Raw genomic sequence first — 26,083 nt, 5'->3', positions numbered from 1 at the left:
TGGGTTTATAGTTAGGAAAAGACCTAGAGAAGTATGTAGCTTACTAATGCTTAGATGCTGGGTAGCGTCAGATAGTTCATTGTTTTTCCATCACATTCCGTTGCTGCCTGTGAATAAAAATCACAGCCATGTTTAAAGAATATAATTTTGGTAGCAGCATTTAGGTTGCAGAGATAATGGGAGGGCTGGCAGATTCTGCCTCTGTATGGTAAGATAGCCATGTGTGTTGAGCTATAAAATGCCTTTTATACATTACATTTTTCTCTTTCACACACACACACACACACACACACACACACACACAGAGTCTGTCCAGAAAAAAGTCCAGCCATTGTTAATATAATGAGAGTGGTTTGTGTGGTGACATCAGTGTAACCTGGCAACCAGGAGAGTGGACTGGAATGCGCATGCATGAACAATGACTTCACCACACTAGTCAGTGGGGGCAGTCGATGCTGTTTAGTGAGCATGTATATGTGTACTGTGTGGCCATCACATTAAAAAAGACTGAGGCCCTGGCTGGTGTAGCTCAGTGGATTGAGCGCAGGCCTGTGAACCAAAACATCACCGATTTGATTCCCAGTCAGGGCACATGCCTGGGTTGCAGACCATATCCCCAGTATGGAGTGTGCTAGAGGCAACCATACACTGATGTTTCACTCCCTCTCTTTCTCTTTCTCCCTCTCTTTCCCATCTCTCTAAAATAAATAAAATCTTAAAAAAAAAAAAAAAAGACTGAGCGACAGTGAATTGAGTGCGGGCAGTGAACCAAAGGGTCGCCAGTTCCATTCCCAGTCAGGGTAGGTTGCAGACCAGGTCCCCAGTGGGGGCCATGTGAGAGGCAACTACACATTGATGTTTCCCTCTGTCTTTCTCCCTCCCTCCCCCCCTCTCTAAAAATAAATAAATCAGATCTTTAAAAAAAAAAAAGACTGAGCAAGTAGAGCAACGAATCTGCATCTAGTTTTGCATTAAGCTTGAACATTCCTCTTCAGAAACTATTCGGATGATTCCAAAGGCCACAGGTATAGGCACCTGGTGACTGGCAGCTTCATCATGACAACATGCATGCTCATGTATTACTTCTTGTGCAGAGCTTTTTGGCAAAATTTCAAATCACCCAGGTGACTCAGCCCCCCTACCAGCCCAGATTTGATGCCCTGTGACTTCTGGCTTTTCCCAAAACTGAAATCACCTTTGAAAGGGAAGAGATTTCAGACTGTTGATGAGATTCAGGAAAATATGACAGGGCAGCTGATGGTGATTCGGAGAACTGTGTGAGGTGTAAAGGTGCCTACTCTGAAGGGGACTGAGATATCATTGTCCTCTATACAATGTTTCTTGTATCTTACATTTTCTTTAATAAATATCTCTATTTTTCATGATATGTGGCTGTATACTTTCTGGGCAGACCTCATATAAATATATATGTTTTAGAAAATGCAGAAAAGAATAAAGAAGCAAACAAAAATTATAGTAACCCCATCATCCTAAATGAGTCAGCACATGTTTGATTTGAGTGTTCCTTTTCATTAAGAGTAATTATTGTGACATGTTCTCAAAAATTAATGTGTATGCATAATAAATTTTTACTATATATGTGATACACTTAATCCAAAATATACCTCACACAGCTTCACTCAAGGGTAGTCCTTTACTTGAAGGACTATGCTATTAAGAAGTCTGTAAGGTTGCCCTGACTGGCGTAGCTCAGTGGATTGAGCTCGGGCTGCGAACCGAAGTGTCGCATGTTCGATTCCCAGCCAGGGTACATTCCTGGGTTGCAGGCTATAACCCCCAGCAACCACACATTGATGTTTCTCTCTCTCTCTCTCTCTATCTCCCTCCCTTCTCTCTCTAAAAATAAATAAATAAAAATCTAAAAAAAAAAAAAAGAAGAAGTCTGTAAGGTTGATGGTAAGCAGAACAGCTGTAATTCACAGTGCAGTGAAAGCCTTACTGTTCCCTTCAGCTGTGTACGCCCGCTGATTAACAGTGATGCTGTGTGACATTGTATTCAGCATTCCTTTGAGCCTGAGTCATCCGCTATGGAATGAGGGCTGAGGATCAGACTGGTGCTCCCTCATCAGAAAAGTCATAACACCATGATCTCAGCCATGGAACTGTGTTGCTTTCATATATGGTTCATATCCCTCTCTTTGAATGTAGTGAAATCCAGAACTCAAGTTTCATTGCCAGTTGAGCAACTTATTTTCTCTGCTCTAAAATGACACGGCAGATGAGTAGAGTTAGTCTGTAATTCTTTTTCTTGTTCCTTCAGGTGAATCAATTCAGACAACTGTATTCCAAAGTCATCAACGATAAACATGATGATGTCATGGCCAAGTTTGGCGCTATCCTGGCCCAGGGAATACTGGACGCAGGTAAATGTTTTTAAGTGTTAACTGTGTGATGTGGTAGAGATGGAGTCTGGGGTAAATTATTCCTGGAGAAAAACTGACACCCGCAGTTCATATGAATAATTCAGTAGAGTGTCCGTTCTGAGGGTTTAAATCCCAGTGCCTTCCAGTGCTGGCTGTGTAACCTTGAGAAGTCATTCCTCTTACTGTGTCTGCTGTCTCGTCTTGTCAGGCCTACCTCGTAGTGTTGTGAGAATTAAACATACATGTAAAGCAATTAGAACAGTGTCTTTCACTTCACAAAATGCTTAGTATTGACTGATTTTATTTTTTAATTCTCTTAGTATATATCAGTAAACAAGTTGACATTGAAAAATTTAAGATACATGGAATATTTGCCTAATAAATGCATACATAGCACACTATGCCATCAGGCTCCTGAATTCACATTTCTCTGCTGCAGAATGGACTTGGGGTTCATCTGACATATTCCTTAACTGCCACTGTTGGCAGCATCTCAGTAGGGCATAAGAGAGTGAGCACACCTATTTCATTTTACAAGTATGTGATTCCATTTCTTATTGTACCTTAGCCATGTGGAATATAATTTTTTTTAAGTGTGCTATCCAAGGAGAGAACCTTTTATTTTTTTAAGATTTTATTTATGTATTTTTAGAGAGGGAAGGGGTGGGATAGGAGAGAGAGAGGGAGAGGGAGGGAGGGAGAGGGAGGGAGGGAGCGGGAGAGAGAGGGAGAGGGAGGAAGAGAAAGATCAGTGTGCGGTTGCTGGGGGCCGTAGCCTGCAACCCATGCATGTGCCCTGACTGGGAATCGAACCTGTAAAAATATAATTTTTAATTAATCTTTGCTAATTGAAAAATGAAGAATAGTATCTCAGGGTTTTCATGGTAGTTCTAATTATGAGATCAACATTTCCTCAAATTTATTAGCCATCTGTACTTCTTTTCATAAAAACACTGTTAGCCATAATTATGCCAGTCATTCTTTCTTGATCAACTACAAATATGTGTATATAATTTTGAATGAAGGAGATTGGGAAAATATATTTTTCTTAAGGTGTTTTGTTTGTTTTGCTAAATCTTTTCAGGTTTTCTACTTGCTGAGTATGTTCTTAACCATATCAAGTTTTTCATTGCCCTTGTTTTATAATTTTGATAATCTCCCTTAAAAGTCTCTTTTTTTAATTACTCTCTTTCTGATTTGTTTTATCTTTTTCTTGACTAGATTTGCTACAGATTTCTTTTACACATTGATGCTACTCTTTTTTCTCTAAATTCTTTATTTTTGCTTAAACCTTTTGTTTTTTCTTTCTTTTTAAGTTTTTGAGGCAAATATTCTCTTTTAATATATGTCTAGTGAGAGTTTTTTTGTTTTAATTTTTCAAGAAGTTGAGAGTTTTCTGCTTAAATTTTAGTGTTAACTACAATTTGTTTTTCTCTTTTTTAATTTAAAGATAATTTCATGCAGCTGAATTTAAATAAGGAAAATAATATCTCATAGATATTTTAGATAGAGGTAACCGTTTCAGTTTTTGATGGTATCAGTTCTCTTCCATGTATAAACAACACAGGCATTGACAGGCCATTATTTCTCCCTCCTCTTCATCACCTTCCAATATTTTTATTGTGTTTACATGGTATGTAGCATTTACATTCTCTTGTGAAATCATACAGGCCTCACAGTTTAGGCCTAGTTTTGTATTTAAATGGATTCAGTACTCACCATGATTTTTAATTGCTGCTGCTTCTTCCTGGGTATCTGTACTAAGGCTTCACACTTAATTGGCTGGATTTTATCCCTTCACTCTCTGTGGGTTTTGACAAATGCATAACAGCGTGCATCCACCATGACAGCATCGTACAGAATAGTTTCAGTGCCCTAGAAAGTCCCTGTGCTCCACTTCCTCATCCCTTCCCCCGATTCCCCGCAGTCCCCGGCAACTGCCATCTTTTTACCATCTCTGTAACTCTAGTTTTTCCTTTTCCAAAATGTTATATAATTGGAATTATACAGTATGTAGCCTTTTCAGATTGGCTCCTTTTGATAATCAGTTTTTAAATAAGATTTAGGAGTAACATTTCACTATTCCACAACCTTTTTTTTTCTTCTAGCTGCCACTTTTTGAAGTTTGTGGTTTTAGACTACAGCTCTATACTTTTTCATTTAGTAACCTACAGTGTTTGCAGGTTTTTGCTGTATTAGGTTCTATAAGAATTGAAGGAGGGTAATTCTATGTATTAGCTTTATTCTGCTGTCTTTACTAGAAGTTCTGTTTTCCCCTCCTTCTTTTCAGTCCCTCTCCTGCCACTTTTTTGTGTCTGTTTTTATTTGTCATGAGCACATCAAGTGTGATGCTTCTGCTCTATTTCTCTTTTTATTTATAATGGTTTTTGCCTTTGGTATTTTTAGTGTTTAATACATAAAACTCTATACTCTTGTATTTGCTATTATGTGCATCAAACTATTCTCTTATCCCTTTTTACTTTGTTCCTATCCTATCCTATGCTACCAAACTGCGCTGCAGCAGCATTAGAAGAATTTGTGTTCTGCAGCCTGTCCTTGGGAGTCAGTGGTAGTAGAGAAGGTCTAGAGAGGACGACTCCAAAGGAGTGAGCGAAGGCATTAGAACTCACTCATTGACTGGGTCTCTTCAGGAAGAAAAGCAAAATTAAGGTTTATGACTGAAGTTTCTAGAACTGTGTAAACACTATTAATAGGATAAACTTTCCCTTTTATAGTAAATCTCAGACTGTTAGAACAAGAAGCTAGTCTAGTTTCTAAGTCCAAAGAAAATGAGATTTAGTTTCAAAAGTTAGATCAGATATCACATTCTCTGCAAAGCCTTTCCTCCCTCTTGTCTCCCACCCAGTCCTCACCCCGGGTTAGTAGGCGCCGTGCTCAGCTCTGTGTTCCCAATAGTACGCAGGTTTAGTACATCTTTCATAGTACTTTTATGCCTGGTTTTAGTTATCCAAGTTCCATCTTTTTCTCTGGACTGGAGGCTCCTTGGGATTTTTTTTTCCAGTAATTTGTTGAAAATTCTCAGGTTATAGTAAGCATTTGGTGAATTTGGTGGTTAGAGTAGGGAAGAGTATAGCAGACAATAAATGTATATAAATCATTCCTGTTGGGAAAAAAATTAAAGTATACCTGCTTTTTTTCCCAGATAAAATCTTAAATACCTGTGGTAGAGTATTAAGAAAATCTAGATTATCTGGTTGGAGAGAAGAACCCTGACTCATAAAAACTTTAAATGCTGTTTGGTTTAGCAAAGTTAGTACTCACTTCCTGACTCCAAGCAAACAGTGAAGGCATCTGTGAGATACTGAGATTAAGAGAAGTAAAATGTGAGCCACAGGATCCAGAATTGGAATTCAAATTAGGATGGTGATTAGGCACAGACAAGTCCCTTTTTTAAAAAAAGGTCTTCTTTATTTATTTTTAGAGAGGGGTGAAGGGAGGAAGAAATAGAGGGAGAGAAACATCAACTGGGGACCTGTCCCACAACCCAACATGATGCTCTGACCAGGAATAAACCAACAACCTTTTGGTTCCCAGGTGGGCAATGAGCCACACCAGCCAGGGTGACAAGTCCCATTTTTATAGGCTATGTTATATGAACTAAAAGGTTTGTGTCTCAGAGTTCTGGGGTTCAGCATTAACAATGTTACCAGAAAGACCAGAGGCTATAACATAGCAGCCCATGGGCCAAATCTGACTTAAACGTGTTTTGTTTTGTCTGCCTGGCAGAGTTTGCAAAATGTTGGATAAAATCCAGATTCAAATTTATTCAAAAAGAGAAAAAACTACCTGGTGACCCTAGATTTATACCCCCAGTAACATGGCCTCTTTAGATAGGACCTCAACTTTCCATTTTGTTTCAGTCCTTACTTCTTCCAGCCCAAGTTTTGTCGTTTGATTACCTGACTGGTTCCTAAAGGCATTCCCATTTGCAACCCCTAATAGCTTCCCAGAATCTCAGTGTTACAGAGTGCAATAAAGATCCAGCTGTCTAGCTGATGCTTGGATTTTAGCTCTTGTTTACTAGCTTTCAAACTTTCTTTGTACTCCTTCAGGGGATGGTCTAGAGGACACGGCAGTGAGTAGCTAAACAGGTCAGGTTCCAAGCTGCATACCATTTCTACAGCCCAAACTTCTGATTAACTAGAATTAGAATTTTTAGGTATTGTGCTTTCTTTAAAAAAAATTTTTTTTCTCAATTGAATCGAGAATGAGAAATTTAAAATTTATTTGGTTAGTGGTAATGCTGTAGTTCCAGTACTTGGGTTCAAACCCTCATTTTGTCAATGGAGAAAAAGATTTTTAGAGAGAAGATGGGCCCTGGCCAGGTAGCTCAGTTGGTTTCAGGTTAGAGTAGGTTTCAGGTTCGATCCTCAGTCAGGGCACATACAACACACCACTGATGAATACCTACATAAAAAAGTGAAACAACAAAGCAGTGTTTCTCTCTCTCTCTCTCTCTCTCTCTCTCTCTCTCTCCCCCCCCTTCCCCCCTCCCCCTCCTTCCCCCCTACTTGCTTTCCCTTCCCACTTCCTTTTTCTCTCTCTAAAATCAACAAATTTAAAAAAAATAGAGGGAAAGTGATTTTGTCCAGCGTCACAAAGCTAGTTAATACTGGAGCTGCCTGCATTTAGACATGACTAAAGCAGGAAAAGTAAAATTAAGCAAACAGTATCTACTGCTTGCCTCTTTGCTGTTGCTTGTAAATATGATGTATGTTAAAATTTTACTTTTTAAAATTGTTCTAAAACTCTTAGTTACTGGTTTTAGAGAGAGAGAAACATTGATTTGTTGTCCCACCCATTTATGCATTCATTGGTTGCTTCCTGTACATGCCTCAACAGGGGATTGGATCCATAGCCTTGGCGCATCAGGACAGTGCTCCAGCCAACTAAGCTACTTGGCCAGGGTCTTTACTTTTTATTAGTACATTAATAGCCAGGGTATAATACAGATTAATATTTAATTTAGCATATGCAGTTTTGATGCCCTTCAAGCTTAGTTTTTGAAAAATGCCTCCCTCTATAGAAAGATCTAGATTTACCCTGAGTTCATTTAAAATACAGCACTTCCAGTTTTGGAGACCCTGAATAGCTCAATGGCTAACTAATTCCAGTAATTCTATATTATATTTTATGAACTATACTCTTCAAATAATCACCATATGCTTCCCTAGTGCAGTACTTAAAAATCTTTATTATTATTTCCCTGTTGGATTCATGTTCATGGTTTCTCTCTTTTTCTGCAGGTGGCCATAATGTCACAATCTCCTTGCAGTCCAGAACCGGGCACACCCATATGCCTTCTGTGGTTGGCGTCCTTGTCTTTACCCAGTTCTGGTTCTGGTTTCCTCTTTCACACTTCCTGTCATTGGCTTATACCCCTACCTGCGTCATTGGCCTTAACAAGGACTTAAAGGTATGCTTCTGAGACCTCAGTTTTATAGTGTATCTTCCTCGCCATGTTCCGTTCACCATCCACTCGAGTATTTTCATGAAATTTTAAAAATGAGTTAGCATTCCATCAATAAAGTATTTCCCCTTCAAATTCAGTTACCACCTTATTGGGTGGAAGTTTTAAAACTCAAGTCTTCTTAATAACTTCGTAACCTTAGTAAAACCAATTGAGAGGGAATGGTAAGAGAAGGGGCAAAATATAAAGTATGAAAAGGCTTTGGGAGCTGCTGAAGGATTTCATGTAGGTAAATAATATGATGGGGTTTGCATTCTAGAAACATCATTTTGGTATAGTGGAAATCTGTTACAATGCTGTTGCAACAATCTGGGCAAGGAAGAAAGAGGACCTAAACTAGATAAGGAATGAAGGTTTTGGACAAGGACATTTTTCAGAGTTATTTGATGCTAGGGCATTTGATGGGGGAAAGGATTATTACTGAAGGGAAATCAAAATAGGAGGGTGTCCCTTTGATTGTGGCAGAAAGCAAAGCCAACAGTGAGGACCAGGAAATCTGATGGAACCTAGTGACTTAAATCAAGGCCATCCCTTTTTTTTTTTAAATATAGGGCTTGTATGTACTTAGTTCTTCCTCAGTCCTATGGCTCCTCCATCATCACTGTCTTGTTCTCCCATCCTCTCATAGGTCTTTTTGACCTTTAAATAACTCTTAAATCTGGTCATCACTGTTGTTAAAATGTTCTATTAAGTTTTCAGAGTGGAAAATTTTTAGGCAAAAAAAAATGGCTGATAAAGATTATTTTATTGATTTTTTTTTCTAGTATAACTGTCCAGCAAATTATCCTTTAAGCATTTTGGCATTAAAGTATTCACATGTATGAATATTGAGCAGTTTAACTCTCAAAACAAGAATCTTTGGTTCCCCAGTCCCTAACTTTTAACATTATGGTTAAACATCTTATAGAGTCTTTAGGGACTTTTTCCTCTGGCCCACAACTTTATCACCTGTGTTTACATTGTTTACAATGAAAGTGGGGTGGAAAGACAAGATTTCTTGTCCTGGTATGTATGATGCTCATGACCATTCATTATCAATGCAAACTGGATAAACAGAAAAATCCAGACAAGAGAACTTTAAACCTGGTCAAATGAGTGATATGAAGCTAACTTTTCCATTAGGCTCATGTTAGACTCTTGTAAGGTGTGATTATATGGTGTGGAAACAGTATATACACTAATATAGGTTGTTAGTGGTACAAGGAAGGGATGTGGAAGTTAGGTGTGCAGACTAGATAATCACAAAACACTTTACAAGGAGGTAATTGTTGATCTGATGCTCACACCATGAGTGGGGCTTACCCCACCGAGCAGGGCGCACGGTCAGTGAAGACGAGATAAAGGGATGCCAGTTCAAAGGCACGGAGCTTCAGGAAAGCACCCCAAAACTAATCACTGAAAGAAAACCTGTCTTTAAGGGGAGAATTGATGACATAATTGAATAGCACTGTAATTGAACATCTAGCCTGGAGCTCTTTGCATTTGTATGCTTGTTAAGAGACTGTAATACTTGAATCTTGATTTTGATGATTTTAATGGAGGAAATAAATTCTTTTATTTCTTCAGATGCCAAAAGTTCAGTATAAATCAAACTGTAAACCATCTACATTTGCATATCCTGCCCCTCTGGAAGTACCAAAAGAAAAAGAAAAGGAAAAGGTAGGTTCTTTGTTCCTTTGAACAGCATTTGTACTTATTTGAACAGCATATAGGGGCTACTCAGCATTTTGTTTGGATTTCTGTTAAATATTTTTTTTAATTATATGTTATTGATTATGCTGTTACAGCCATCCTGATTTTTCCCCCTTTGTCTGCCCCCTCCACCCAGCATCCCCTCCTCCCTCAGGCAGTCCCACACCCTGTGCAGGTCCCTGGGTCATGCATGTAAGTTCTTTAGCTACTCCATTTCCTGCACTGTACTTTACATCCCCATGGCTGTCCTGTAACTACCCATTTGTACTTCTTAATCCCCTCACCTCTTCACCCATTTCCCCGCACCCCCTCCCATCTCTTTATCTTTAACCTTTGGCATTTTAATTATATTATGTTTTGGAGTGAGCCTCTTTGCCATCATCTTGTTTGAGACTCTTGTGCTTCCTAGACTTGCACATTTCTTTTATTCTTTTTTTTTAAGTAGATTTCCAATTTCTTGCTCTTTCTCTTCTCCTGTCACCCTGTGAAGCGAATGTTGGAATGCTTAAAGTTGTCCCACAAGTTATTTATACTACCCTCACTTTTTGGATTCTTTTTTCTTCTTGTTCTGATTGGCTGCCTTGCGCTTCATTATGTTCCATATCATTGATTTGATTCTCAGCTTCATCCACTGTACAGTTGTTTCCCTGTAAACTGTTCTTTATTTCAATTAGTGCGTCCTTCATTTCTGACTGGATCTTTTTTATGCTCCTGAGGTCCTCACGAAGTTCCTTGAGCATCCTTATAACTAGCGTTTTGAACTCTGCATCTGATAGATTGCTTATCTCCATTTCATTTACCTCTTTTTCTAGAGTTTTGATCTGTTCTTTCATTTGGGCCATGTTCTTTGTCTCCTCATGTTGGCAGCCTCCCTGGGTTTGTTTCCATGTATTAGAGCTGCTATGACTCCCTGTCTTGGTACAGTGGCCTAATGTAGTAGGTGTCCTGCAGGGTCCAATGGCATGGCCTCTCCTATATCCCAAGCTGGTGCTCAAGGTGTGCCCATAATGTGGGCTGAGTACACCCTCCTCTTATAGATGAACTTTGGTTGCTGTCTGCAGGTCAATGGAGGGATTTACCCAAGCTAGTAAACTGCAAGGATTGGCTGTGACCACTTACCACCAACATCCGCCCTCCGTGGAGGATCAGCTGTGCAGGGGCAGGGTGGTGGTGCTCTGACATGGTCTGTATCTGTCCACTGGGTGCATTGAGCCTTGGGTTCCCAGGTGATGCAGGCCAAAGTCAGACCCAACCTGTGTTCTGCCTGGGGCCACCCTGTCTGAGCTGTAGAGCAATCTGAGATGGCTGCTACTTGTGCTGGGCTTGGAGATTCCCAGGCAAAGCCTCGCCATGAATCTAGGCTGCAGCCAGCTGCTGCTTGTTTGAGAGGATTTAGAAAGTTGTGAAGTATGGTCCAAGACTGGCCATTCATATGGAAAAGCAGCTTGGGTGTGCTCTGTTGGGAGAGTGCCCAGAAAAGGGACAATGGCCTCTGTTCGCCTCGATGCCAGACACTTCAGTTCCTTCTTGTCTACCACTGGTGCCTTTCAAGCTGCTACCCTGGTGCTAGAGCTCAGAGGGAGTGAGTCTTGAGTAAGTGAATGTTCTTTAAAAGGAACTGCTTGGGGCTCGAGCAGATTCTTCCACAGACTCAATCCCTGCTGGGTTTTGCAGCCAGCAGTTGTGGGGACTTAACCTTCCTGGAACTGGAACCCTGGGCTGCAGAACCTGGTGTGAGACTGGGACTCCTCGCTCCCAAGACATCCCTCCTGAATTTTTATCTACCACACGTGGGCGTGGGGCCAGCCTGTTCTGCATCTGCATCTGCACCCGTCACACCAGTCTGGATGGATGTGGTCTCCTTAACTCCATAGTCCTGAGACTCCCATTCAACTTGATTTCTGACGATTCTGAGCAATGGTTGTTCTGTATTTTAGTTGTAATTTTGTTGTGATTGTGCAAAGAAGTGAACCATGTCTGCCTATGCCACCATCTTAATGGAGGTCATCTTTCAAGAAAGCAGAAGTCTGCAGATCAGCAGCCCCATTCAGAGCTCTGCTCCAAGCATCTCTCACAAATCCAGATCCGGGTGGCTAGGCAGGTCCCCACACAGCTCCATCAGCTCTGCTGCTGTCTTCCTCGGGCAGGCTTCCTGGCGAGTCTGCTCTGCTACACCAGGCCTCGTAGCATGCTCTTACTCCCAACCACGTGGCATCTCCTTACACACCAGACCTCGTGGCAGACCAGACCCCTTCTCCACACCCTTCTAAACCGCCTGACTTCCTCCTATATTTTAAAGTAATATATTTATGGTAAAATCTAACATTACGCAAGAAGATAAAGGAAAGGTGCTTTTTCTTTCCTGGTCATTCAAGTACCATGTTGCAGGAGTCACAGTTTGTGACTTCTTCCAAATGTTTTCTCTGTATATATCAATACTTTTCATACCACAAATAGAATTGTTTTCTACTGTTTTGCTTCTTATTGTTTTTACTTAAACAATTTCTCTTTAAAACTTTCATATATATACATCATATTTTTTCCAATACTGCAAAGCCATATTTTTATGTATACACCATTATTTATGGTACCAGTTCCCTGTCTGGTGGGCATTTAAGGTTATATCTAATTCATCACTGTTACAAATGAAACTGGAACAAGAGTCTTCATACACATGTATTTGTGCACTTATACACATATATCTGTAGGTTAGGATCTTAGATGTGGAATTGCTTGATCAAAAGTAATGCACATTATTTTTATAAGTATTCACTGAACTTCTTCCTAAATGGATATAATCAATTTGTACTCCTGCCAACAGTGTATGAGGGCACTCATTGAGATGTGTCCTCACATTATCAATGAAAGAAAGCCGCACTTGCCCCTGAAGTTTTCTCAGTAAAATTACCCCTTATGATACCTTATGTTTAGGAAAATGATTCTTTCTCTCAAGAAAATGTTCCATATTAGCTGGTTGTTGATTATTTCCTATACATTTTTTTGTACATAGGGATAATTACATAATTGACCTAATTTGAGGGTGATGGGTGATAAATATCTTTTGATGACAACATCTTGTTTCATAAGCTATGTTTCAGCCCCTTCCCTTTTGGGTCTGAAACAAAGTCAGTTTAAAAATACTGCCCAGCCTTTCACAGTCCTGGTTTCACCTTTGATTTCAGTTTGGCCCATCAGGAGAATAATTCCAGGCTAATCACTTACCCATTGTATGTTACCAATGTATCTAGTTCAGTGAGAGTATCTTTACAGCCAAATCTGAAGGAAATTTATGTTTTCCAGTGCTTTCCCTGTAAAGTTATAAAGGGTACAGCACCCAAATCTCTCCCAGAAATTCATGATAGCAAATCCACATCCAAGGTAAGCTGCAGATCAAAAAAATTAGAATTATGTTGGACACAAACCTCTGGGAAGTAAAGCTTCTCCTGATGACCATAATAGTAATTACATGAATAAATGCCATGATTTATTCCTCAATTATTTTGTTCTTTGTGATACTTACTGCCAAGAAACAGGATAGTATTGTAGGGCTGAGTTATTTTTGGACTTGTACATTTGTATGTAGATAAGGGGTCGCAAAGATTTACCCTCTTCACTTCCTCTAGGTTTCCACAGCGGTGTTATCTATTACTGCCAAGGCTAAAAAAAAGGAAAAAGAAAAAGAGAAAAAAGAAGAGGAGAAAATGGAAGTGGTAGGTATAATTTGGTGGTCATATGAGTTGATTTCTCTATCTCTGTATGGTCTAGATTCTTCCTTAAACATTATTATATCTTACTCTTGGCTTCCTTTAAATAATTATATTGTTTCAAAGAAAAAGACTCATGTCATTTTAATTGGAAGAAACTTTAAAAATTATATCCATTCATGAAAATAGAATATTTCGTAGTACAAATCAGGAATGAGTTCTTGGAAGAAATGACAACTAAAATGTGTCATTTATTAAATAGACCCTTTTTTCCCCTGATCTCTACTCCTATAAAAGGCTTCTCATCCTTTTAAACCAAGTTAAATATCATTCTTACCCCCAAGTAGAGTTACCCTCTCCCTCCCCCAAGTCTGATATACTTTGGTTGTACCTCTATTATTATATCTAATCCTAACTACCTTTTGTACCTAATAGTTGCTCAGTAAATTTGTCAAGCAATATTTAGCGATGTGGAACAGAAGTGAACCTGTATTGGGCTATTTTTCAATGTTTTCTAGGATGAGGCAGAGAAAAAGGAAGAAAAAGAAAAGAAAAAAGAACCTGAACCGAACTTCCAGTTATTGGATAACCCTGCCCGAGTTATGCCTGCCCAGCTGAAGGTTCTGACCATGCCAGAGACCTGTAGATACCAGCCTTTCAAACCAGTAAGTACCAATGGCCCTTAGCTGCTACATACCCAAGGGACATTAATTCATAGGACAATATAATAGTGACAGAAAAGGATAAATCTAAAGCATTGGGAAAAGCTCTTTAGCCTAATAAATTTCTTAGTGAAAGAGAGAACATTTCCTTCCGTACCATGTAGATAGTTCTTTGTGTGACCCTGTAAATGTCCTTCATCTACCAGAGGCTTACACCATGGAAGTTCCTAATACAAGACAGTGATTAGGAGCAGAGGCTGTAGAGCCAGACATCCTGAATTTGAATTCTGATTCTACCACTTACAGCCTATGTGACCTTAGGTCATACACTAAAGCCCTCTGCCTCAATTTCCTCTGCTTTAAGGTAAAAATTATCATCCTTAACTCATAGGAATGTGGCAGAGATTGGAAAAGGTAATACAGTTAATACATGAGCACTTAGAGCATTGAATTTTATAATTATAAAAGGATTGTCCTTCCATTTAATTGATTCTAAGGCAGAATGTTTTATGTTAGAAACAAATGATCAGAGATTTCAGCATGATAATGTCTTATTTCCCTGGTTCTTACATCCAGAAAACTAGAGAGCCATGAGTAGGCACATTTAATACATTTAAATCCTGGGCATAAATGTCATAAATGAGATTTCTAATTCCTTATAGAAAAGTAAACTCATTCTCAGCAACTTGAAGGTCGTCCCTGATGGTGGTAAGTAGAAGGCAACCCTTATGCAGAGTTCTGAGCCGGGGTCTTTCTTACCAGACTATACCACCAACTGGAAGAGACAAGGGCAGGGATGGAAAATAGCTGTATTTAGTGGTGAAGAACTGGAACTGGGCCGAACTGAGTCTGTATTCTACTCTGCCATTTCTTAACTATATGACCAGGACAAGTTGTTTAATTTCTTTGTGTTTCACTTTCCTCATCTGTAAAACTGGGATGGTGATACTACCCACTCCTGCAAATGTTGTAAAGATTAAATAGATTGTTACAGGTAAAACACCTAAAACAATGTCTGGCACATAGCAAATCCTCAGTAAATATTACTTGGTGGTGGTGACAAGTCACAGGACATCTTTAAGAAGCAGGCAGTCAGTCCAAGGGGAAGAGAATAGCTTGGAAATCTCCTCTCACCTCCTACTAATCCTGCTTTACTAGCACCTAACACCACTTGGTCTGTAGTGTTGAGTGAATGAATTGATAGTACCTCCATTGGACATCTTAAATGTAGTCACTGTCTAATGTGCAACCCAGTTCATCTAAGGGGCATGTTTACAGAGAGAGCGTTAAAACAGCATCGAGAAACTGCTCTTGACAGTGAAGTGGGAGATCATATACATATACATACATATATCCAGAACAGATATAGTAGTATACAACACCCAGTGTTTTCAACAATTATAAAGAATTAAAGATAGCAAAGTAACCCTGATCGGTGTGGCTCAGTGTCTCCAGTTCAATTCCCGGTCAGGGCACATGCCCAGGTTGTGGGCCAGGTATGTTTGGGGGCATGTGAAGGGCAACTGAATGATGTTCTCTCCCTTTCTCCCTCCCTTCCCCTCTCCCTAAAAATAAATAAATAAAATCTTAAAAAAAAAAGACAGCAAAGTGTATATACTTAATGTTGTGAAGCCATAAGAGGAAACTAGAATGTCTTTGTTAGAAATTAAATGATCGTTGAGCCTTTGCTCAAAGTAAGTCAGAGGACGTCGCAACAGGACAAGGAACTGAACGGGTAGCTTGTTCATCTGTGAGTCAAAAGGCTGTCTCTGTGCACGCAAAAAATGAAGGCTAAGGGAGAGTTGCCAGTTGCCTGCTTGATTGTTGAGTTTTGCCACAACACATACATCCCCTCAGCAAAGGCTGGGAGACTTACTGGTTCCAGGTGTTTAACAAAATCCCTGTGCAACCACTGAGCAGCTGAGTGGAGACTTTAGTGATCCCGTATGACAAAAATACAGACTTTGTAGAAGCAGTTCAGAAAAGTCACAAAGCAAACGACATACCCTAGAGATAGGGCAGGATCTGATTTCTAGAGTTGCCGCGTTATATTATTCAAATGTTCAGTTTTCATCAAAAATGTACAAGACAGAATCAAAGAAACAAAATATACCTCATACACAGAGAAGAAAATAATAGAAACTGTCTCTGCCTAGAATTAATAGGCAGACTAAATCAACTATTTAAGAACTAAAAGAACTATGTATATAAAACCAAAGGAAAGTATGAAAATGATGTCTCAATAAATTGTGATTATCAGAAATGCCTTCAGTTTCTGAATATTGACTTTGTATTCCACTTTTTGCCAAATTCACTTATTAGGTTGAGTCGTTATTTGGTGGAATCAATAGGGATTTCTGTGTACACTATCATGTCATCTGCAAACAATGACAGTTTTGCTTCCTCCTTTCCAATTTGGATGTCTTTTATTTCTTTTTCTTGTCTGATCACTGTGGCTGGGACTTCCAATACTATGTTGAATAGGAGTGGTGAAAGCAGACATCCTTATCTTGTTCCTCATCTTAGTGGGAAAGCTTTTAGTTTTTGCCCATTGATTATGATGTTAGCTGTAGGTCTCTCATATATGGCCTTTATTGTGTTGAGCTATGCTCCCTCTACTTCCACTTTGCTGAGTGTTTTTATCATAAATGGGTGCTGTACCTTACTAAATGTTTTTCTTCATCTGTTGATATGATCATGTGATTTTTGTCTTCCTTTAGTTTATATAATATACTGCATGTATTGATTTGTGAATATTGTACCATCCGTGCATCCCTGGGATGAATCTCACTTGATCATAGTGTATCATCTTTTTGGTATATCATGTGTATTGCTAGATGTGGTTTGCCAATGTTTTGTTGAGGATTTTAGCATCTGTGTTCACCAGTGATATTGGCCTGTAGTTTTCTTTCTTGTGTCTTTATCTGGTTTGGGGACTAGGATGGTGCTGGCCTCATAAAAAGAGTTTGAGAGTTTCCCCTCTTGGATTTTTTGGAATAATCTGAGAAGGATAGCGGTTAGCTCTTCCTTAAATGTTTTGTAAAACTCTTCTGTGAAACCATACAATCCAGGGCTTTTGTGTGCCAGGAGTTTTTTTATTACTGCTTCAATTTCATCAGCTGTTATTGATTTATTCAGGCTTTCTGCTGCTTCTTCATTCAGTTTTGGCAAATTATATTTTTCTAGAAATTTGTCCATTTCACCCAGGTTTTCAAATTTCTTGGTGCAACGGGGGAAAGAAAAAGAGTCACCAAGGAACATGTATGAAGGACCCGTGGACAAAGCCAGTGGGGGTTAGGGTTGAGGGTGGGAGGTGGGGGGGGGGTGGGACAGGGAGAATGGGGGGGGCAGCTGTTGTTAAACAACAATTTAAAATTTTTTAAATCTTGAATATCGGGGGGGAAACTATTAAAAATAGAATTCTGGATTTGAAAAATAAAGCAAATAAAAAATTCACTGGAGTTCAATAACTTGTAAGCAGAGTTGAGCAAACTTGAAGGTAGGTGGTTGAGGAGCAGCCTCCACAAAAGGGTGGAGGAGGTTGAACAGAACCTCAGGCCTGTGGAATACTGTAAGGCACACGAACATTCACAGAATGGGATGATGTGTTCCCAGAAAGAGAGAGGTAAAAGAATATTTAAGAGAATTTGTTACCAGCCTAACCCATGTAGCTATAAAAAGTTCTTTTCATGTGGTGATTATATTGCAGGATTTGAGTTGGGTTATTTCATTTAACTTAAGCATGAAATAGTACAATTATAACTGGGAACCATGTGTCTAAACTGTAGGGCATCCTTTGTGAGCATGGGGATTTTCTTCTGTTTAGTAAAACATTAATTTCCATGTGGTCCTTCAGAAGGTTTGAGTAAACTTTTAGGCCATGGAGTATTAGGACAGTGGCCGTGGGCCCTGGCTGTTCGTGGATGACTGCTGCTAGTGAAGGTAAGGTCCACTCATAAAATGGCTCCTCTTCAAAAAAAGCAAACTTTTTAAGGGCAAAAGTTCTAGATTAATGTGCCCTGATATGTGTGTGTGTGTTGAGAAAAGGAAAACAGTTTAGAAGCTCATGAAGGCACACCAGTTTTATTGCGTGGCAGGAGAGAGTTCTGATGAGTTAAAAATCAGATTAGGTTGAACTGCAGAGATGCTTATACATATGTGAACCATTTAACTAATGTTCTTGTGTTTCCTTTTCTTCCTAGTAATGTGCTTTGGTAGAAATATGTTTTTCCAGATGTGCTTTCCCACTGTTGACTGATTTAATTACAGAGAGCAGCTTTCCATTTCCTTTCACACAGGCAAGCAAATAGAATAAGATTAGCACACCAGAGTTTGGTGTGTGATTTACCTTCTGCTAATACGTTTGGGAGAAGGCTTAATAAGCTCTTCATTGTACATCACAAGGTTTTGTAGATTAAAGTGAAAAGCAGTCAGATATCTGTTGTATTTATGTTGTTCTATCATTCGGAAATTGCTGGAGAAAAAATTGACTTTTTATTTGTGGATTGTCTTTTGTGCCCAAAGTAATAGTTTTCTCATAAATAATAAAGTGTCTGTTAGACTAGTGTGCTTCTCAAACTTTAATGTGCATACAGATCACCTGGAGATCTTGGTAAAATGTGGATTCTGTAGATCTAGGATAGGGCCAAGTTTTATGCACCTTTTTTTTTTTTTTAAGATTCCATTTATTTATTTTTAGAGAGGGGAAGGGAAAGAGAGAGAGGGAAACACCAATGTGTGGTTGCCTCTGGAGTGCTCCTGACTGGGGACCTGACCCACAACCCAGGCCTGTGCCCCGACCAGGAAGAGAGCGGGCAACCCTTTGGTTCATAGGCCAGCACTCAGTCCACTGAGCCGCACCAGCCAGGGCTGTGCATTTCTAACAAGCTCCCAAATAATAAAGATGCTGCTGGTCCAGGACCACAGTTGAGTAGCAAAGTGTGGTACTAGAATGTGCTATTAGAATACCATATTTGGACAATAAACATTCTCCCTGCAGTCAGACGGAGGCTAGTCCTGGGAAATACTTTTTTTTTTTAATTTTATTTATTTATTTTTAGAGGGGAAGAGAGGGAGAAAAACATCAATGTGTGGTTGCCTCCTGTACACCCCCTACCGGGGACCTGGCCCACTACCCAGGTGTGTGCTCTGAGTGGGAATCAAACCAGCGACCTTTCAGTTCTCAGGCTGGCACAAAATCCACTGAGCCGCACCAGCCAGGTCATGAAATACTATTCTTAAATTAGGACACATTATTCAGATAGAACAATACCACTTACTCTACCATCTAGAGCCACTGGGTTAAATACTCCTTGTAGATGACAGTTATCTCTGTCCTTTGTAATGTACGCTGACATTCAAGCCTCAAACTCACCTAAAACACTGGGTCAGGAAGATGTTAGCCTCCTCCCACAGTTGAACATGCGGTTAAGTCAGCAGTGCGGCACCACACAGGCACAGCGTGCAGGTCTCCTGGCCCGCCTGGTACGGTGCGGGCAGCTGTGCAGTGCTGCCTCACAGACGTGCCCGCTAGACTCTGCAGCCCTCCGGAATGTGAGTGGAGCTCGTGCCTCTTCATCCCCTGCTCTGTGTTGACAGCTGTCCATCGGAGGCATCATCATTCTGAAGGACACCAGTGAAGACATTGAAGAGCTAGTGGAACCTGTGGCAGCCCATGGCCCCAAAATCGAAGAGGAGGAGCAAGAGCCTGAACCCCCAGAACCGTTTGAGTATATTGATGATTAAGGACCACAGGTGTGTGTGAATATTGTACATCAAGGGGAATCTCTGTCAATTCTTCACAAATGTTTTATGCAGGGACATTGTCTCAGTTTTTCCCTTGCTTTCGTGCTCAGTCTCTGTTTACCTAAACAGTATTAACCACCCTCTTTTTTGGACCTCTTCTTGCCGTTGTAACAGCCAATTCCTTTTTCTTTCTATTTTGATTCTACCCTATAGCAAACTACCGTTGCTGTTAAAAGTAGCCAGTCCGCAGACTGTTTTTATAGGTCCATGGAGAGGTAGAGAGCTTGCTTCAGAATGTAAATCTGCTTAGTGCTTCTTTTATGAAAAAGGCCTTGCTTCCTGCTCACCCCGAAAGAAGTCTGCTACACTGAAAGTTTGCTCAGCGATGGAGGTGCTTTGCATTCAGATGTAAGCCCCTTGTAGATTAGTTACTGTTCGTGGGCCAGCGCTGGTCCGCAGACTACGCCTGGAGTAGCACAGACCCGGACGTCCCACTGACTCCTCTCTCCCTCTCCGTTGGCAATACTCTTGGCACCAAAAGCCCTTAACATTCATTTATTCAGCGAAACTATCGAACATCTGATGTGTGTAAGAGACAGGGCCTATGGGTGCTTTGGAGTCAATTAGACTATAAAAGCTTTGTCCAGTTGAAAAAGATTATTATTATGCCAGGGTTGTAACAGTGTTGAAAGGGGTGGTCTTCAGATGGAATAATTTAATTTGAAAAATTGTCATTCATATTCCCCGCATTTTTTGAATGGTCATCACATATTTGAAGGTGCACATAAAATGTATAGTCGGCCCTCACTGGTCTGGCTCAGTGGGCTGGGCACCATCTGGGAACGAACGGATGCTGGTTCAGTTCCTGGTTAGAGCGCGCGCCTCGCTTGCAGGCCAGGCCCCGGTTGGGGGCGTGCGAAGGCGGTTGAACGATCTCCCTCTGACACTCTTCTCTCTTCCTTCTCCTCTCTCTAAAAAATACATAAATTCTTCTTTCTAAGTATTTGAAATAAATAAAATGTATAATCAAGGCTCCCTAATTCCATCCCAGTATCAGTACATTGTAAGACAAACGAAGAAAGTAAGAACAGTATTTATGACAAAAGAAAAATACATTTAAATGTAAGGTTGCAAATCCAGCACCATAAGAAGCGTTACACACTGACTAGCAGTTAATGAAAGCCTTTGTGGGAATGCCATTTACATATGCAGAAACCCTGCCATTACAGTAGGGAAATGTTTCCAAGCCTCTGAGAGACAGTTTGGACCTTAGAGCGAGGATGATGTATACGAACTTCCTTGCTCTTAAACTTGCTCTTGCAAATTCCCTTTCAGAGAATTTCTCTTTTCAGGAAACCTTGGTGGTTCCCTAAGCTTCCCCAGCCAGCACATGGCAGTACTGACACCTCGAGCCCTCAGTCCCCACAGAACTGACTCCCGCCAGCCCCCCCAGCCTGTCACAGCACCTGACTGAAAACCAGCCCCCGGTGAAGTCTTTCACGGCAGTTACTACAAGATGGCTTGGAAGTTTAAGTTAGATTCTTGTTAATTTTCAAAAGGATAAAATATTCAGCCCAGTGGAAGTTGGGAAACTGGAGTCTATCTTAGCAGAAACTGGCATATTAGAACCAGATAGGCAGGGTTAAGGGCTAGTTTTAGACTTCAACAGCTAATAGTTTAAAAGAAAAAGGAATGATTTTAGTCCTGGCTGCTGTAGCTCAGTGGATTGAGCAAGGTCCGCGAACCAAAGGGTCACTGGTTCAGTTCCCAGTCAGGACAGTTGCCTGGGTTGTGGGCCAGATCCCCAGTAGGGGGTGTGCAAGAGGCAACCAAACATTGATGTTTCTCTCCCTCTCTTTCTCTTTCCCTTCCCCCTCTCTAAAAATAAATAAATAAAATCTTTTTTTTTTTATGATTTTAAAAGAAAGAATGACGCTAGCTTCCCTTCCTTTCTCCCCTTCCCCAGGATCTCATTGCTCATCTAAAGAAAGTTGTCCAGGCTCCTGTCGGAAATGCCTGTGAGGAAGTTCATGTTCAGACCTGCTATTCACTGCATGTACCATTACGTCCGCGCTGGCTGAAGAACCTGTCTCCAAGCCCACGGTCGAGGAGAAAGATATATGACTGTTTCGTGTACTCTTTCACAGAACTTGGTTTTCAAATAAATATGCTAAAATTTCCAGATGGACAAGAGTTTGTTTGTTTGTTTGTTTGTTTGTTTGTTTGTTTTCAGCCTGGATTTTAAATAAATGGATCTAATGCCCTTCCCCACACACACACACCATGAAATGCCTAAACCCAAAGAGCTAAGTCCTTGATCAAAGTCCCTTTGATGATCCGAGGGAAATGGAGTCTGTATAGGTAGTTCAGACACTTTTTTTTTAATAAGCTTTGCTTATTTCCTGGGTTTGACTTTGTTAAGGATAATAGATGTAAATTATTTCACTTCATTTAGCTATAGGATCTGATGATGTGTCTTTTTTGTCCTTTTCCACCTTTTTTCATGTTTGGTTTTTTTTTTAGATTGAGGTATTTCTAATGTAATAAGATGCAGAAATTCGAAGTGTATACAGTTTGGTGAGATTTGAGAAGTACACATTTGATTTCTGTATTACCCGGCCTTTTTTGGATGCTGAGCTTTTGAAATAAGCAGCACAGTCGTTGCTCTGACAACTCTCCCTTCTCGTGTCCTTGGCACATGGAGTGCACCTCTGATTCACGGGGCTGTGGCAACAAGAGCTAGATGGGGGGGCGGGGGGGGGGCCGTGCAAGGGTTTTGTGTCCTGGTCTTCAGTTGTATAAAAGTAGGTCGTTTCTAACACTTACACATGAATGGTTCTTTGCTGCAGTCTTGATTCTTTCACTTCTTAATTTAGGACATAGCCTATTGAGTCTGAAAAAAAAATTACTAGAGGAAACAAACTCTTGGGTAGATCAGCCCTAATACATTCAACTACTGCAGCTGTATCGTTAGGTCCAGGTCTAAAGGTTAGTGATGCCAAAGGATGGCTCACTCGTTGGTTAATTTCATTGTATACCCCCTCCTTTGTAAATTCCCTGTTTCCTCAATATCAGATGATTCTATAAAAGATATGATCTCATTTCCTAGACACTAATTAGCTATGTCCTTCCTGTTCAAGCTCCTAACATTGCTTGCGTTTCAGACAGTTATCTCTAACATTTCCTTTAATATATGAAATGTTTAAAAAACAGAAGTCTCAATGATGTCACTGTCCAAAATTGAGTAATCTGGGAGAGGGGGTACATTCCCTGGCTTCAGGCCAAAGTTACTAACTTTCTCCCAGAATAATCGGAACTTCAGGGAGCAGGCAATACTAGTTCCTGGTGCGCAGCACAATTTAGAATTTATATTTTGGTCTTAAATCTCGAGGTTCAAGCTTTTAAAAATACACGCTATGAAGTAAAATGGCCACTTGGGTCAGATCATGATGAGACTCACCGAAGGTTTTTTTTCTCCCCGATTTTCTAGGAAGAATATAGCACTGAGAGATAACCAAGAAGCAAAGAAATGCAAGGTGAACTAGGACAGGGTGAAATAAGTCGGGTATGAGGACAGGATTGGAGCTAGAATTGACACATTCAACGGAAGAAACGAGAGAATGGCCACAATTAATCCCACTGGCACCCTGTTTCAGGGTTGAAGGCTGGTGGGATGCCCAGATGGAAAGCAACTGATTTCTCGGACTGGACTGAATTCTGGAACCATCTTTCCCCCACCCATGTGCAGATAAGGGTGACCGCTGGCTCTGCCTTTTAACAGTACTCCTCCCTTGATGTCCAGGTCCAGTCTTCTCCTGCTGCCCCTGACCTTCCCTTTGTTTAACAGAGTGAATAAATGTTTATCCTTAACTGGACGTTTCTTTGTGCAGGGATTCTTGGGCTCTTTGGCCGATCCCGCTCCCTCTGTCTTGCTTTTCAACTCCAGCCTTCTCAGAATTTGGGTCTTTTCCTTCTGCCCGCCCTCCAAGCAATTTCACCCATCCCGCACCTCCATTCACTGCCTTTGTGCTGGTGACTCCCACTCCCCATCCCTCCCACACCCTTCATGTGAGCTGGCTCACATCCAACCCCTGGGCAGCGAGAACAGGAGATCCAAAACACATCCAGCCTCCTGTTTCTCCCCTTGGGGCCAATGACAGCGCCTCCAACGGGTGGTCCACACCGGAAACCCGGGCTTCACCCTTGACCCCTCTGAAATACCTGGTTCACCCACCCTCCCCCACTGTTCACTGCCCCTAGTTCAAGCACTTAATTAATATTTCCCTTTAGTTTAGACTTGGCCCACTTTAATTCTCCAAAATCGATCTTTTTAAAATGCAAGACATACTCCCCTTAAAAATCTTGCAGCAGCTCTTTGTTGAATAATGCCAAGTGCTTGACGATGCGTGCAAAGCTACTACAGGACTTGAGCTGCGGCTCCCTCCCCTGCCTCCCACCTCTTCGCTCTTCCCCCACCTCCCGCTCAGAACCACTTCCACTTCCTCTGGAGATTCCGGCTTCCTGTCACCCGCTAGCCTCTGCGTGTATCGCTCCCTCTGCCTGAAGTCCAGTCCAACCTCGGGTCTCAAACACCTCCCATCCCAAGCAATTCAGTTCTCAGGCTGACAGCCCTTTCATGCTGATGCCTGTGTGATCAGTCACGGGTCGCTCAGGCATGATCTGTCTTTTGTGGTTTTTTTTGAACAACCTTCCAGAACAAATTAAGTTCAAGAACCAAAGTTCTGAACCTCCTGTCTCCACTCCCATCCTCCAAGTCTTTAGGTCTTGATTTACAGGGACTTCAAGAAACAACCCCCATGCCGCTTCCCCACCAGAACTGGACCAGGTCTTTCTGCTTTCCCGCACCCAGTATTGGCCCCTGTTGTTCCCATCACCATATATTGTCACCACGCACGAGCACGAAGAACCATCGGTCCATAAGCACATGGATTAATGTGCTTAGTGATTAATTCATCTGCGTTAGAGCTGCCCTCCCCAGGGATCTGCTTGTCGCTTCCTATTCCTCTTCTGCAGTGACTAATGCTTCTGCTGAGGGCTGTTTCTCAGGCGGCTTTACTCTTTGGGAAGCCTGGCTTTTCTCTGTGTGTGCGTAGGCAAGGTCATGTCTCCGAAACCTGGTACAAGAAGAAAAGGAGTGGGCTTGGGCAAAGAAGGTTTTGTGACTCTGTCTCAGACCCTCCCCGACACCCTTGTCTTCATCATAAGTGAGACACACTTCCACGCTCTACAGAAAATCCCTTGGGAGGTGTTTAGCTTGACTGTTTCTAGAGCTCCAGTTCCTTTGCTAGGCTCTCATTTTTTGCAATGAAAAGCTTGAGGACCCTTCTAAGCCAAACTGCATACAGGGGAGGTAGTGGACTTGGGTTCAGATCCTGATCGCGTTCCTTAGTGGTTTCCTCGTCTATACAGAGAAAATGGTGTCCGCCTCACAGTGACGGCAGGGAGTTAATGATAGCGGCTAATACTCCGTGCCTGCTATATGCGGGACACTGCTCAGAATCACATGCGTCTACCTATGTATTCTGACAATGACCCCATGAGGTGGGTGCCGTGGTCTTGAGATCATCTGTGTTAAAGTCCCTGCCACGCCCGTAGGCATCCACTAAGTTTTGTCTGAGTCATCGTGGTATGGCCCAACCCCTCGAGTTGCCCCTGAGGACACTCGAGAGCGAAGTGACCTGTTCCACATCAAGAGCCCTTTCCACAGTCGCGTTTTCAGTCGACCTTTTCATTAAGCTGGTCTCTGGGCTTGTCTCATCCAAACCAGCAACAGACAAGGCAAAGGAGCCACTTCTTCACCTATCCGGTACCCACGTTCTGCTCCAAGTTGGGGGGCCTCCTCCGTACGAGGCCAGAATGCCGTTGCAGAGAGGGGTTGCCCCCAGAAGCAGCATTTGCAAACCCCCACCGCAGTCCACTGCCAATGGGCACTTCCTCTCTGCGTGCTGACTGTGCGGCTCCTTTGCTGCCTGCACTCAGGGCTTTCCAGATCAAAGTTAGTTATTTATCATCAAATTGCACCCAGGAGATTTACCTTCCGAGATCTCGGGCATTGCACAGAGCTGGGGCTTGGCCCAGAGGTGGACAGAGACGAAGAGTTTCCTGTCCAGTAGCAGCCCCAGGACCTGGTGTGCGCAGGCCCTGACTCGGGCCACGGTCTCTCAGAAGCCCCGCTCCATGTTCAAAAGATCCAAGAGGTTTACAAGCCTCCAAGGCTTCCTGCTGGGGCTGGGTGTGAACTAGCCTCTCCAAAATGAGGGTGGGGGACCGGCCACTCTCTGAGCAAGTTCCTCCCTTCGTTCCCGTGTGAGAAGCCAGGTGGGGGTGTTCATTACACCTCACCGTCAGCACCAGGGATCGGTCACCTCCCAGCAGCTCTCGGGC

At 41.5% G+C, this 26,083-nt stretch overlaps 1 protein-coding gene across 1 annotated transcript in view; it reads left to right on the top strand.

Annotated features, from left to right (window-relative positions):
- Positions 1–21,866, top strand: part of PSMD1 (proteasome 26S subunit, non-ATPase 1) — a 94,291-nt gene extending 72,425 nt beyond the window's left edge. The window contains exons 19-25 of the mRNA XM_045845697.1: positions 2,282–2,384; positions 7,652–7,821; positions 9,442–9,534; positions 13,191–13,277; positions 13,790–13,936; positions 19,532–19,687; positions 21,645–21,866. Coding sequence (XP_045701653.1) covers positions 2,282–2,384; positions 7,652–7,821; positions 9,442–9,534; positions 13,191–13,277; positions 13,790–13,936; positions 19,532–19,678 — 747 coding nt within the window. The 3' untranslated portion in view covers positions 19,679–19,687; positions 21,645–21,866. The remainder of the gene's footprint in view (positions 1–2,281; positions 2,385–7,651; positions 7,822–9,441; positions 9,535–13,190; positions 13,278–13,789; positions 13,937–19,531; positions 19,688–21,644) is intronic.
- Positions 21,867–26,083: the final 4,217 nt, after the last annotated feature.

This window comes from Phyllostomus hastatus, unplaced genomic scaffold (assembly GCF_019186645.2).
Source record: "Phyllostomus hastatus isolate PE091 unplaced genomic scaffold, TTU_PhHast_1.1 phas_contig_477, whole genome shotgun sequence".
Taxonomy (NCBI): domain Eukaryota; kingdom Metazoa; phylum Chordata; class Mammalia; order Chiroptera; family Phyllostomidae; genus Phyllostomus; species Phyllostomus hastatus.
This window is presented reverse-complemented; position numbering and strand designations above follow the sequence as displayed.